This window comes from Glycine soja, chromosome 1 (assembly GCF_004193775.1).
Source record: "Glycine soja cultivar W05 chromosome 1, ASM419377v2, whole genome shotgun sequence".
In the NCBI taxonomy this organism is placed as follows: Eukaryota; Viridiplantae; Streptophyta; class Magnoliopsida; order Fabales; family Fabaceae; genus Glycine; species Glycine soja.
Genome location: NC_041002.1, coordinates 3,826,798 through 3,841,774, shown reverse-complemented (window position 1 = coordinate 3,841,774; position 14,977 = coordinate 3,826,798). Strand labels below are relative to the sequence as shown.

At 32.5% G+C, this 14,977-nt stretch overlaps 1 protein-coding gene across 3 annotated transcripts; it reads left to right on the top strand.

The window, feature by feature from the left end:
- Positions 1–4,152: 4,152 nt before the first annotated feature.
- LOC114410335 (chaperone protein dnaJ 16-like) lies at positions 4,153–8,648 on the top strand. Of its 3 annotated transcripts, none has more exons than XM_028374259.1 (12): positions 4,153–4,656; positions 5,484–5,607; positions 5,773–5,855; positions 6,002–6,113; positions 6,216–6,320; positions 6,990–7,040; positions 7,237–7,326; positions 7,420–7,528; positions 7,627–7,775; positions 7,852–7,905; positions 8,001–8,214; positions 8,354–8,648. In XM_028374259.1, the coding sequence occupies exons 1-11, from the start codon at positions 4,514–4,516 to the stop codon at positions 8,211–8,213; spliced, it is 1,233 nt and encodes a 410-aa protein (XP_028230060.1). In that variant the 5' UTR covers positions 4,153–4,513; the 3' UTR covers position 8,214; positions 8,354–8,648. The 3 variants fall into 3 exon arrangements, with proteins under 3 accessions (XP_028230060.1, XP_028230052.1, XP_028230069.1); XM_028374251.1 differs by having other exon boundaries at positions 8,327–8,648; XM_028374268.1 differs by lacking the exon at positions 4,153–4,656 and adding an exon at positions 5,281–5,378 and having other exon boundaries at positions 8,001–8,648.
- Positions 8,649–14,977: the final 6,329 nt, after the last annotated feature.

Sequence of the window (14,977 nt, the reverse complement as noted above, 5' to 3'; positions counted from 1 at the left end):
TCTCACTTTTCAAAAGGTAAAATATGAGGTTAAATTGTCCTTTTCCTCGTTTGACAAGTTAAGAACATTGCTACTTCATACACGTACATGTCCCTCATTTTGTTCATCTTAATGAATTGCATCCTAAAAGAGAGAAAAATCGAGTCTCACTCTTCATCTTAATGTCTAATGAGTCTCACTTTGTATGGAATGAAACTTGCCAAAGATTGTGGGGTTCAGTAGTATTGTTGAGTACAAGTGTGAGCTGAAATTTCACATTGTGTAAGAATGAAAATGTTGAACATCATATAAGTAAAGGATAAACCCATAAATTTGAGTCTTAATGTTTTGGATTAAAATGTGATATCATGTTCACTTATGTGATTGCTCATGACTCATTGGTATGAATGTTTCAAGTGTTCACCCCGCCCGATTTTCTAACAATTGGTATCAGAACTGAATGATCTTCGAGCTTGGTGTCCAGAGAGAGAAGAGTATTGAAGAAGTTTGAGAAAGCGAAAACTGATAGTGGATCTGTGTGGGGTCTTTGTGTTGAAAGTCTACTTGACAATGTGATAGTGAAGTGGCGTGTTTCAATGAAGGTAGTTGGTGGTACAAGTCCGAAAGTGTTACCATTCAATACTTGTGAAGTAAATCGGAAAGCATACCAGATTTTGTGCAAGCAAAGCTAAAGCATGACGAGCATCCAACAAGATTGAAGATGAAATTAAATTTTAATTGAGGGAAGGATTATTACAAAACAATTCAAATTTGTAATTTTAAATCTTTAGGATATTGTTTAGATTTTTTTAAAAAAAGATATTGTCTTATTCCTAGGATGCTCTTTAGAATTAAAGATTTGTTAAATTAGAGTTTTGTTTCCTTTTTTAAGATTATGATGCTAGGTCTATATATAAAGGTTCTTAAGATGAGAAGAATTATCCAACCTGAAGAGGGGTCACCACTCTAGGCGAGAGAGGAGGATCATGTTAAAGAAAGGTTTGCAAGTTTGTCCAACTTGTCCTAAAAACTTGTTCTGAGGAGATAGTGGATGTATGGATGAGAGTCCGAAGTTAAAAAAATTGAGGTCAAGGTTATGGATGCAGGGGTGAGGATCTGAACCATGTTAAATAAATTTGTGAATATTTTTCTATTTTGTTTATGGTGTTGTCTCTTGTTTTTGATTGTGTGATTTTTGTGTAATAAAGATATGAGTGTTTTTTTTCCCCAACAATTGTTATAAGAGCCAATGATTGATTCGACTTGGTGACCGACGAGTAGGATGGTGGCGATGGATCCTTGGCCTAAGGATCCCTTGTACGAAAGTCTTCCTAGTAGTGGGTCCAGGCGGCGTGTCTCGTGGGTGGAGCAGTGGTGCAAGTATCTAGAGCATGCGAGCTTTAATGACCATTATGGAAATACTCGTGAATGAAAATGGCCTCCGCTTAAGGGGAGACTATCATGTGGATAAGACCCACAGTTGAGGGGGGAGATTATTAGAGTACAAGTGTGAGGTGAAGTCTCACATCGTGCAAGAATGAGAAGGTTGAACTCTATATAAGTGAATGATAGAGACATAAAATTAAGCCTTAAGGTTTTGAGTTAAAGTGTCAGGTTCACTTATGTGATTGTTCATGAATCACTGATATAAATTTCTCCGATGTTTGTCCCCCTTGATTTCCAAACAAGCACATCATAGTGGAGTGCGTGATAGCTTATGTGTGTTTGTTTCTAATAATCATTAATTGCTTTATGGTTTAGGGGTGCTTGCCACAGTGATAACTGCGAAATTTGAGTTAATTTGATAGTCAATTTTGGCTAAAAATGATTATAATTTCTTTACTTTACCGTTGTTTTTAATGAAATAATAAAAAAATTAATATCTTTGCAATTTTTTATTAGCATAAGTTAAAAGAAGAAAATTAAGCTACCTTAGACCTATAAGAGTAGGAAGCAAAGGAGAAAGACATCATTCCCTACACATCGGGACATAGAGACTCAGAGCTCTCTAATGAATACATCTTAAGCCTGAACATTTTTAATAGGAAAACCCTCTATTTATGTCCATTATCCCTCTCTCTTCCTCTATTCATCCCTCTTCTTCTATCCACATCAGTCCCTAGAGTGTACAACCTCTCGTGACAATGAGAGGCTAAACCTCATTGTTGGGAGTTTCCCAAGGCAACTCTTGTAATGTAACTCTTTCTTATTATCCATTTAATGCAATCCTGTTTCTATTGCTATTTTGTGTGCTTAATTGTTTATTATGGTTTGTCCATCCATATATTGTTTAGGGGATAATGCATTGAAAAATGATTATTTTCTAAAGAACTGAGAAAGAGTATTTAAATGAAATCATTGCTAGAAATAGATTGATATTCATTTAGTCTATTTCATGAATATCTAATCTTAATGTGATTTATTATTTTTATCTTTGTAATGAAATTTGGGAGAAAAGAATAGATAAAGTAGACTCTTCATGCGGGAAATCAAAGATAGAGTGTCTTAGTACATGTGGGTGGAAATAGAGATATCATTAGATGGAGAAAATTATTAACATTGCATCACAAGTAGTTTTGGCATGCTAGGTCCAAACATATTTGCATTCTGAATTATCTTTTTATCATCACCTCTTTATTTTACTATTTGAGATAATTTGATGTACTTGTTCATGAGTTAACACCCAACCCATTTAGCAAAAAAAAAAAAAGCATAATAAATCATGAATATAGTGTTGAGAACTATTTTATTGACTTTTTTTAATCTACAATGGATACATTTACTCATTTTAGAGGGGCTATATCTATATTTTTTTTTAAAAAAATAATTGACAATTTAAAAGTCAAATTCAAATTATAATTTAATTAATTTTGTTATAGTCCTAAATTTAGTTCATCAAAAGAAAAAATAAATCATACACCGATAATGTTAAATAATTTTATATTATTATTCATCAAATCATAACTCATCATGTATGATAAGTTTGTTAATTTTAATAATAATTACTTTAAAAATTATCATATCAATAATTGTTTGTAAATGAATCAAAGTATACAATCTTGTATATTGTTTGTGTATGCCTATTAAACTCTTTTGTGAAAATACTAAACATATCTTTAAATTGAAATAGTATATCAAAATTTAAAAGTTAAATTAAATTTTAGAAATAATATTTGAAAAGATAAAAGTTATAAATGAAAAATATAAATTAATTGTTCAATTCAAGGAAATTTATTTGACTTAATAAAAATGATAATAATTCTTATAAATACTCTTATTTAAAATTAAAGCACAAATTTTATAATGAGTTTAATATTATACTATTATTAAACAATTAAAAATTATTTTAAATATAAATTTTAAAGTATTTTTTCAAAATCAAATACTTTTATCCACATGCAACATTATATAATTAGATAACAATTTAAAAACTTATATAAATGTATATCTATTTTACTAATTAAGTTCAATTATAATCAAAGATAAATACTCTTCCATGTATTCCTTTTCAAATAGAAAAATAAAACGTTAAATTATTATTTTAGGTTCTCATGATGTAAAACGTTATCATTTTAGTATATGAAAGTAAGACAATTTGAAATAAATCTTCATATTGTCACTTTATTTTCTAAATTTATCTGTTTTTTTATCATTTTAATATTTTTAATACGTAAAAATTGAAGATAAATATCATGGGATTTACAGCAAATCAATTGAGCTACTCCTTATTATCATTTTAGTGTTTTTTTTACACACTCATTTTAGTATTTAAAAATATGTTAATATTAATTCCTAAATCAAAAACTTTTTAAATTTTAGATTAAAGTGGATTAGATTAGCAACCTTTTTAAATTTCTATTTGCTAAAGAAAATGAAGATAAGAAAAGAGGTCACGACAGTGTGTAAAAATAGAAGGCCAATTATGACAGCATCAATTTTTGAACTTAATAACACCACCTTATTAAATGCTTTTTACATACAAAATTTATTTAATTAATGCCAGAAATGAATCTCTGGGCAACCCAATCCAAATCCACAGCTGCAGAAGTCCATGTCAGTTGAAACCGAGTTGTCAAACGTCGACCGCTACCAGCAACGCCATTCGTTTTCAAAACTCACATCCAAATTTAAGAATTTTAAGAAAAAGCTAAATTAATATATATATATTTTTTTAATTTAATTTCCCCTCCAATTTCAATTTCTGATCCTCTTTGTTGTCTCTTCTCGTTTCTCTCTCCTCCCTCGAAGCTCAGCTCCAGCTTGGAGGAGGGTCCATGGTCCACTTTCTGGATCTCACCGTCACCGCCACACCTTCTTCTCAATGCTCCTCCTTCATTCTTTCTCCTTCCCCGTGACTCACCCGCGCGGGAAGATATCACTCCCTCCCCAACCCATTCATTTCGATCTCCATTCTCCCTGATACTCCTCTCTCTCTCTCTCTCTCTCTCTCTCTCTCTGTGTCCGAGTTCTAGGGTTTTGCGGATAGAAGGATAACACACTTACACGGCGTCGTTTGATTTGAGGGCGGCGCAAGATGCCGGGGCACCGCTCGAAATCGGAGAAGCATGGCGGCGGCGGCGAGAAGCCGCTCCGGCGGGACCCCTACGAGGTCCTCGGCATCTCGCGCAACTCCACGGATCAGGAAATCAAAACCGCCTACCGCAAAATGGCGCTCAAGTGCGTTTCGATTCTCCTCTTGCCGTGTTGCTTTCTGTATTTTTTTTTTTATAGTTTGCGGTGTTGAAGAAGGAAAGATTGTAGTGGAGTCTCTGCTGCCATATATTGGATTGAGTTTTTTCAATATTGAGATTACCGTGTTTGAAAAATGTTATATATAATTATATAACATATAAGTTATATGTTTCTTTTCACCCCTCAAAATTATATATGCTATAATCTATTGTATTCAAGGGATTGTGGTGTAGATGATAGGAGAAATTAGTCTTCTTAACTTTCATGTTGTGGCTGGGCGTTGACAGAAGTAGTCAGTGCTTGATATTGTTTACTTATACTTAATTGTAAGTGTTAAATGATATCTGCTTGGTGGTAATTCTATTGTATGTGGAAGAAGGTGCACCAAAGGTCGTTTTATTTGATCTGATGAAAGGAAAGAGAAAGGGCTCTTAAGCATCATAGACTAGAACTTTGGAAAAAAAATTCAATTTTACATTCATTTGATTTGATTTTATCCTGGGCACCTGTTTGTTTTTTCATTTTTTTTCATACTTGCAAATTGTTCATCTATATAAAGCCCAAATAACCCTCCAAAAATAATGTAGGAATGAAGCCTCTGAATCACTGATCATGCCATCATGCATCTGATACAAAGCACATAACAGCTTACAGTAAAACTTAATGTATTAAAGGTGTTTTACTTGAATGATTTAGTACTCTTTCAGGTGCACCGGGTTACTCTAATTGACTGTTCTTGCTGTTTTGTTTTCATCTGAAGTTCTGAACAGGATTGATTAATTTATTAATTAGCTAAATCAATTTGATTTCAGATATCATCCGGACAAGAATGCAAATGATCCTAAAGCAGCTGATATGTTTAAAGAGGCTACCTTCTCTTATAATATCCTGTCAGATCCTGATAAACGGCGTCAGTACGACTCAGCTGGCTTTGAGGTGATATAAGATTTGTTATTATTAAGAATCATTAAGACTTTAGGAGGGTTGTCAATCCTTCTGATTTGCATTTGTCATTGCTTTTTGAAGATTCCAATTTTGTCCCCAATCTTGAACCTCTATACGGGGATCATCAATAATGAACTATGTCCTGTTTGCGTGTAGGCTGTTGAATCAGACAACCAAGAGTTGGAGTTAGATCTTTCAAGTTTAGGTGCTGTCAATACAATGTTTGCAGCACTTTTTAGGTAGCAAGATTGAATGTGCTTCACTTGCTCTCCACTTTCAAGTCCTTTTCTTATGTTGAATGCTTAGAACATTAGTAGATATTTCCTTGTGTTATTTTAATTCTTCCCTTTTCCCTTTCATCATTTACTTTCTCCATGCGTGACAGTAAACTTGGTGTTCCAATTAAGACAACTGTATCTGCAACTGTTTTGGAAGAGGCACTCAATGGTTTAGTGACCATTCGACCACTTCCATTGGGACATAATATAGCTAAAAGGGTGAGCTTCTTCTTCTTCTTCTTTATTTTTTTTAATTTGTTGATCCCTTTTTAGTCATAATTTTCTTGTATTTATTTTTGTTTTGGTGCCTTCATCTTACAGGTTGAGAAGCAATGTGCACACTTCTATTCAGTTACAATAACAGAAGAGGAAGCACAAGCTGGTTTTGTTTGTCGAGTACAATCGCCAGACAAAAGCAAGTTCAAGGTTAGAATTTAAATCGATCATTCAATAAAGATTGCATAATGCATACTGGTTATGCTCAACTGGATGATTTTTAGATTTTTGTTTATGCCTTATAGACACTGATTTCTTCACGGAATTCTCTTAAAATATTTGATTTCTTGTAAGATTAGTTTTTTGGGAGTGGATGTTTTCGACACATCAATAGTTCTTTTAAGAAAATTAAAGAAAAATTGGGCGTTGATACATAATGCTATCCGAGAATTTCAATTTTTTCTCTATGCAACTACAAGACTAATTGGTTTTTGAAGTTGTTTCTAATTTAAGGCATGTTAGAAAGCTGAGGTTTACTTGAGATTCTAAGATGCACTCAATTAGCAAGGTCTAATGGATTCTATTTCACTACACTGATTTGTTCTTAAGGAACTTTGAACTTGAACTCTTAGCAAAATAATTCTGTTTCCTACTTCACTGCAAAATAATGAACTATCCCTTGGCTGTGTAATTTGTGCTCTGTTTGTACAGTTTAAAAATATTATTTTTCCTTGTATATTGTAAAACATTGATGTGTGGGTTTATACTATTGTTCTAGCTGATTTTCATATAACTTTTATATTTAAAAAACATTAATCTGTCAGGTTTATAAATGATTTTTTTTTGTATGGTGTTTGATATTTGATTATCTCTCAACAGTTATTGTATTTCGATCAGGAAGACAACAGTGGTTTAAGTCTTGCACTCCAGGTATTATACTTTTTCTCCTGTATATGTGTGAAAGTAATGATTTATTTTTCCCGGAGGAATTAATTATTTATGATGTAATGTTTATTCATTGGATGTTAATGGCTCTCTGGTAATTGTTTCATATTCATACTTTTTTATATATATTTTGACTTTTGAACATTCTATGACATTAGTACATTACTAATTGTTGTTGTAGGAAGACAGTGCAAAAACAGGGAAGGTTACCTCTGCTGGGATGTATTTTCTTGGGTTTCCTGTTTATCGATTAGATCAAACAATGAACTCTGTGAGTAGCTACTGTAAAAGGATAGTATTTAATTTAATATTGTCTATCTATTTTCATTTGAAAATTTGGTTGTGGAATTATTTCTATCTACAGATAGCTGCTGCTAAGGATCCAGATACGTCATTTTTCAGAAAGCTGGATGCGTTTCAGCCCTGTGAATTAACAGAATTGAAGGCTGGTACCCATGTATTTGCTGTTTATGGTAAATGCTTACACTTATGCCCAGTTGTCCAGTGCTGCTTGTTATGTTTGTATGCTGTAATTATGCTTCATAGGAGTTGACTGCCAAATTTCTTCTAGGTGACAACTTTTTCAAAAGTGCAAACTATACAATAGAAGCCCTGTGTGCTGCACCTTTTAGTGAAGAAAAAGAAAATTTAAGAAACATAGAAGCTCAAATTTTGTCTAAAAGGGCAGAAATATCAAAGTTTGAGGCAGAATATCGAGAGGTGTGCACTTTGATACAACATTTGTATGGCTATAATTACATTACTTTTCATCAGTTCTCATGCTGGGTCTTTGTAGGTTCTGGCACAATTCTCAGATATGACAAACAGATATGCACATGAAATGCAAGCAGTGAGTTCTTATATTACAATGGTTTCTAAGCAACCCCCCCCTAAAAAATTCATCAAATGGAAGCCACTGAATTTGTGCTATTTATTCTTGTGCAGATTGATGAGCTACTGAAGAATAGAAATGAAATACAGGCATCATACACCAGTGCTCCTTTAAAACGGACTACAAGTAGGAGCAGAAGTAAAAATTCTGCCAAGGAGGCAAAAGAAGATGGCCAAGCAAAGGAAAAGAGGAGTACAAGAGAACGGCCAAAGAAGAAGAAATGGTATAACCTCCACTTAAGAGTTGATAAGAGAAAGGCTTGCTAAGGTGAGAATTGGAGAATTAAGAAGTTCTTCTGTCACTCATGTATTGATATAAGTAATGAATTTTTTTATCATTTGGTTGTCAACTCTGAATTCCACGGTAAAACTATTACCAGTTGATCAGCACCCTTTTGATTGTTTAGCACTTGTGCAAGTTAAGAGGAAGGCTTTGCCAAAGCAACAACAACCAAATGATGTTGGAAGATTTCGTTTATGTCTGTCACTCAAGCATGCCAAAAATGACAAGTCCTCATTGTTTATGTATAATCCCTTCCCCCCTTTTTTATTTGTCTCTAAGTAGCTCATCTTCAGAATTCGTACTTGTAAATTGTTTGATTTATTGATGAAGCATGATTAACTCTGCGCGGGTTGTAATTTTTGTTTACAAGTAATGGCAAAGTATTGGAGGATAGTAGGGTCAGGTAATTTCTTGCTTAATGGTACTTTCATTTTTCTAAATTTTAATTGCTGAAGTTGGGCTAAATCTAATTATTGCAGCATACCTTTTAACCTATAACCTTGTATCTCTCACGTTAGCCTTTTATTTTACTTTTATGTTTTGTACCTGCCATCACAAATTCGCATAATGATTCATCTCGTATGCTTAAGAAGCATTCGATTCTTTCTTAGAACCTTGACTTCTGCTTGAAATTATAACTTGCTAGTGCAATGATTGGCAGCTGGGCCTATTTATTTTATTATTTTATTTATTTATTGTCGTTATTCTTGGTGGACAAGTGCCAAGCTGGAGCTTTGGTGGTTTGATCTCGTTAATTATTTTAATACCCAAAAGATAGCTTGAATTAAATATTGACCCCTCTTACCTCAGCATTGCAAACATCTAATGATGTCTCTAGAAGACAATTTACAGCTAACATTGTGAATAGCAATGCTTCCCTTAAACCATTGTAAAATTGCAACAAAACCAAGTAGAGAGATGTTATTCTAACTGACATTCAAGTTTAAGCTTGGCTTTACGGTATTGATAATGATGCATTATCATAATGATTAATTTTAAAACCTATTGCAATCGAGCGGTTGTTAATAATAACCCAATGAGGTGAAGAATCAACCTATTACCTAACTGGGTGCAACAATAGAAAAGGTGTTTATGTTATTTGGACACCGTATTTAATAACTTGAAAAAGGATGCAGCCAAACTGGAAGCGACAACTAAAAAGAGACTTAATACTACTGTCCCCGATACTAAGAGCCAGATCATTAGCTGGCAAGGTTTTTCTTAATTGTTGCCATTTGTTGTTTCAATTTCAAATTTAAAGAGGGGCCCGTTAAACGTAATGTAACTTGGCTGTATTTTTTTATTTAAATAAATTATGTTAGGCAGTACTACTATGTATGACTATAATTATAAGTATTGAAAAATTAATGGTATAATACAAGGTATTGCATAATCCTTTCTTATATTCTCTCCGTAGCTTTAAGGTTTTTTTTAATAGAAGAACTAAGAAATATAATAATTTTCCTTCTGATAAAATAGTTATCAATTTCTTATTGTATGTTTTTTAATTTCTACTCCACTATAAATATACATATCAGTTCTTTATTTTGACTTTCATGATAAATGTGTAAATTAACTAAAAATATTGGTAAAAACTAAGGTTTTAATTGATAAAAAAGTTGTCATTCATATATATATATATATGAAAGAGTTGATCGTGCACTTGTAAAAGTGACTCCATTCTCTATGTTTTTCTAATGTTCCAGGCTGTATTGGTTTATAGTTGATTATGAATGAAATGTAATAAGCTTGTTTCTCTAAAAAAAAAAAAATATATTATGTTGTAGATTTTTTAAGTGGGAAGAGTAATAAGATTGTCTCAAATGGATAATAATATATGTGATCTGTTAAAAAAATATTAATCTTGTTGAAAGAATGTCATTTTTGCAAATCAATGATAAAAAAAGAAGAAAAGAATGGCATTGCCTTACCTCACCTCATGTCCGACTTGACCTGCAAAACTAAAAACTAATACGAAAGGACATGCTCACGTTGAAAACAAAACACATGCTTGGCATGAACAAATATGAAAGGAGATGCTAACGTTGAAAGCAAACACTTAATTTTGAGAAATTGTACTTGTACTAGTTTATAAAGTTTATGTACAATGTAAAAAGAGAAAGAAGTGTAGAATAAGATAATGATGTGATGGAGGTACTGAGAAAAACAATGCTATTATAAAGTATTGTAGAAAAGTTTGTATTATACAATATAACTCAACATTTGTATAACACAATACCTACAAGGCACTGTCTGTGGCCAACGGCACCCTAGCTTTCTCTACAAGTTCCGATAATAATACATGTTGTGAACTTCAGAGTGAGATATATGTAGCTGAATTGCAGTTGAAGAGCATGTGTGGTTAAAAAATCTGCGGTGAGAGAACCCAAAGGAGTGTTCACCAACCAGAACTACCATTTCTTGCTCAGAGAACACTTTGGAGTTAGAACTTTTTTGCTATGAGTATGAATTGAGACACTGTCATTGTGATTCACGAGTTCTTTGATAAGCAGGGTTTATAGATAATCCATTTTGGTATGAGAAAAAGAAAACAATTGAGAAAAAAAAAAAGCATATATACTAGATGATTTTTTGTGCAGGGACTGACTCGAGTCAAGTCTATGAGAAATGAATGATTTTTTTTTATCAGTAAATATTAATTATTAATTTATTAGTTTTTCTTAACAGGAGGAATAGAATTCGTAACTTTTTTTTTCTTGACTAACTAATCAATCTTATATCTCCTAATGGTGAAGTTAATGTTGAAGTATCTAAAGAATTGGAGGGTCAGGTACAGTTGTTATTATTGTGGAACAGTGGACTGTGAAAGAGAGAATTCACTTTTTACAGAGGGAGGTGACAGTTATTAATGTAGAGTCTTGTGTGTGTGACCCTGCATTCTTCTACTTTCGGTTATACACACCTTCCTATTTGCTGTGCAATATATGGGGCATATGCAAAGGTGAAAATGACTATAAATTACTGAATGGATTTCGCTGGTGTTAACACATGCTGTATGCAGACTGAAAAACAAACAATTGTTCCATTGAATATAGAAGGGGAATTTAATTGAATTACATTGAAAATGTAAACATTAACTTTTTATATTATTATCCAAGATTTTCATCAAATTTATTAACTTTCATATCAACTGTTTTGAAAATTATATATAAAATATCAACTGTATTTTTGTCTTAATAGAACTAAATCAAATTCCTTAAAAGGTCTAAGGTTTGAGTTTTATAAATAAAAAAATATAATTAAAAAGAGACCCTATTAAGAGCAATCAATTAGATTTTTTTTAAAAATTAATTATTTATAAAATTAGTGAAACTTTCATACTTATAATTACAAGTACAGGGTAAAAAAAGAATATATATATATATATATATATATATATATATATATATATATATATATATATTGATTTTTAATTGGTTGACAACAAAAAATATATGAAAATTAAACTCATGGAAGAGTCTCTAATTTTTTCCATCCACTCGAACTATATATAAGCAATTGACTAATTGGAATTTTTGCGGACTTCAAACGAGAAATCTGTTCTTTTGGTCCTTGAGAGACACTAGATTCTCGGACATTGTTGGCTTGTTACCACCATGAAGTCCTTTAAACATTGTCTTGTACAGAATTTGAGCTTGAGACGAGTGTGACTTGCTTAAATGCTTATCACACCCATCTTCCAAAATTTAAGTTTTAGGCTGTTTGACTTGCTTATCATGTGGACTTAATTCCTTATTTTTTTTTCATTAACAAATGTTAATCTAGTGAAATGTTAGTTTCCTTAATTGAATGGATCAAACTTGCAACCTTTATCTTATTTCTTTATTTTTTAACTATTTAACTCATCTTATATCTTATATCAATAATAACTTGGATTTGGTTAACTATTTATCCCTTGTTTTATATCAATAATCTCCTTCCACCAATACATATAAAACAAGAATGAAAATTATAATTAACCAAATCCAAGTTATTATTGATATAGATACAGCACGGTGGCTATCAAGATAAAGATTTGTATTATTACATGAGTATAGCTTCAAGTACACAACACAAACTTAACACATTAGTACAACCAACATAGACACAACAAGTAGTGCTCACTAAAACGAGAACATAAAAAATAGGAAGCCAAGGCAATCTTTATTACAATTGAAGGTAGTTAATTAAATTCTCTCCTTAGCAGCAAGAAAGGCAAGCATAAAGGGAAGGAGAATAGTTATGATTGCAGGACAAGTAAGAGAAGCATTGGAATGTGGTGCAGGACCCATAGGCATGTCCTTGGGCATGTCAGAGCCATTGCCAGGCCCATCATATTGAGCAGCAACCACCACACACAAAACCAAAACACAAGCTGAGAACACAGTGAACTTGAGTGGTGAAGCCATATCTAATTAAGGTACCCTTCTTGCTCTTGCTGATTGCACTTGAAGATTTGTTATGTTTTTTTTGGATATAAATAGTGAACAGTTGAGGGTGGTGCACTGCTTCGGCCAGTTGGTTATGAACAAAGGTGGTCTTGGACTTGGCTCCTGTTATTTCTTGTTTAAAATGGAAAGTATGTAATCGATGAATTATGAATTGAATTCAACAAAGGGGTGCTTTGTTTTAATCGTTGTGCATTGCTTATCGTGATGATGATTGATTGATGAATTGGTGTACATTTTAACGTTGCAAGTTAATTACATCTTCCCTATCATGTTTGGACACAAACTATAGATAATGGCCCGAATAAAATAATTAACGAGACACCGTTGCATCATTAGCAAGAGATTGATACTATGGAAGCCCAATCATATATAATTTGCTGGCCATTGTGAAGCCCAAACATGTATTGTGGCCTCTGGTCAGAAGAGCCAGAGGACTAGAATCCCGTGCCTCCCAATATGTATTATGCACCTTTCATTATTAAGTAAAAATATAATAATACTCTTAAAGAAATTTTTATTTTTCATCTCTCAATCCTAACACCTTCCTTCTCTCTTCGCTCAACCTGCTACAACATCCCTCCTTTGACGGCACACCTACAGAGACGACACCCCTCCTTCTTGCGATGACTCTTCCTTTTGTATCCCCTCATTCTCTTTCCTCCTTTAGGAAAGTGACTCCTTCATCCTCCTCTTTCCTTTTCTTTTCTTCCTCCTTCTCTATTTATCAAATTTAATTAACTATAAAAAGCTTTTAGAATGACCTTTTTGTAAGCAAAAAATGCTTCCAAAATAGTATTTTCATAAGTAAAAAATGCTTATATTCGATTGTTTTGGAAGCATTTTTGTTTATAGAAAGGTCATTTCAAAACAACTTTTATAAATCTAGAGCAACCTTTTTTGGAAATATATTTTGTTTATTCCAAAAAGGGGGTTCCAAAAATTATTATTGTGCTTATGGAAAATCCATTTCAAAAGCAACAACTGCAATACGGAGTAGCCTTTCTAGAAGTGTATTTTATATCTTTTAAAAAAAAACTGTTCTAGAAAATACTATTTTAGCTTATAGAAGAACCATTTTGGAAGCAAAAATTGCAATCCAGAATGCCCTTTCCGGAAAGTGCATTTTGTATCTTCTAAAATGGTTGTTCCAAAAGTATTATTTTTGCTTATAAAAAAGGTGTTTCATAAGATTTTTCCTTTCAAAAGGGTCATTCTGTAAAAGTATTTATATCCTTATGGAACACCGATTCTAAAAACATATCCAAAGCTCAAAATAGAAATGCCAATTCTAGAAAGAAGAGTTGAGTTGAGTCGAGAATAACATTTGAGTTGGAGAAGAATAGGAAAGGGAAAGGTTTGGACTTGTCCTGACTATGGAAGAAAGAAGAGAAAGAAGGGAAGCAAATGATCAAAAGGAGATAGAATGGGTAGGTTGGAGTTTTTTAAAAATTGGAAGGAGCAAGATGCAATAAGGTAGGTGTAGAATTCAATTGCCAAGAATGAGTTAAATATCCTAAACAAAATGGAAGCAACACCTTCCTCACCTCCAAACAGACCAAAATATTTAACTACCCAACCACTCAACACCACACCTCAGTGTTTACCTGTAGCCGTGGTGTTGAGTGGTTGGGTGGAGGTGGGATGCGATGGTGTTGGGTGGTTGGGTGAAGGGATATTGTTGTTTGTTTGAGTCTTTTTGTAGGTGCAAGAATTAAAAAAAGGATACAAGAAGCAATTGCCAAAAATGGATGGGATGTTAAAATGCATTCCATGGCACAAACATATGTTTAGTCCATTATAAAATAGGTAAATAATAACTAGTGTTTTAAGGCACTCGTTCAAGAACTTTAAATAAAAATATATTTATTGAGATAAGTGTAAAATATTTCATATTTATTTATGTTTTTTTCTTTCAAAATTATCAATGTTTTACAACAAATGAGTAATGTTATATCCTCTAAGAGCAACTTCACTTGAGTAATGCTTTTCAAAATTAGTTTGTTTGAGTTAAGCAATTGTGTTTAACTGGTTTTATTATTGAAGCAAATGAGTTGTCCATGCTTATTTTGATAAAATTGCTTATTTAAATAATGTTGCTTAGCATTTTCTTAATAACAAATAATTTCAATTGGATCCATTTAAGCAACTCATCGCCTTGAAAAAAAATAGTAAAAGTTCTTAAGCTAGCATCATACATGTGTGGTGTGTAGGACCTACCAAAAGCTCAGTTAAGTAACTTAACACTGTTCTAATAAATCGTTGTACAATTCCTCCTCTCCTTTTATATAAAAAAATAT

Excerpts from the sequence above, each read along its gene's own strand:
- LOC114410335 (XM_028374259.1), top strand. The coding sequence starts at position 4,514 with ATGCCGGGGCACCGCTCGAAATCGGAGAAGCATGGCGGCGGCGGCGAG. Across the intron at positions 5,608-5,772 it reads ACGACTCAGCTGGCTTTGAG|GCTGTTGAATCAGACAACCA; the intron begins GTGATATAAGAT and ends GTTTGCGTGTAG. Across the intron at positions 5,856-6,001 it reads ATGTTTGCAGCACTTTTTAG|TAAACTTGGTGTTCCAATTA; the intron begins GTAGCAAGATTG and ends CATGCGTGACAG.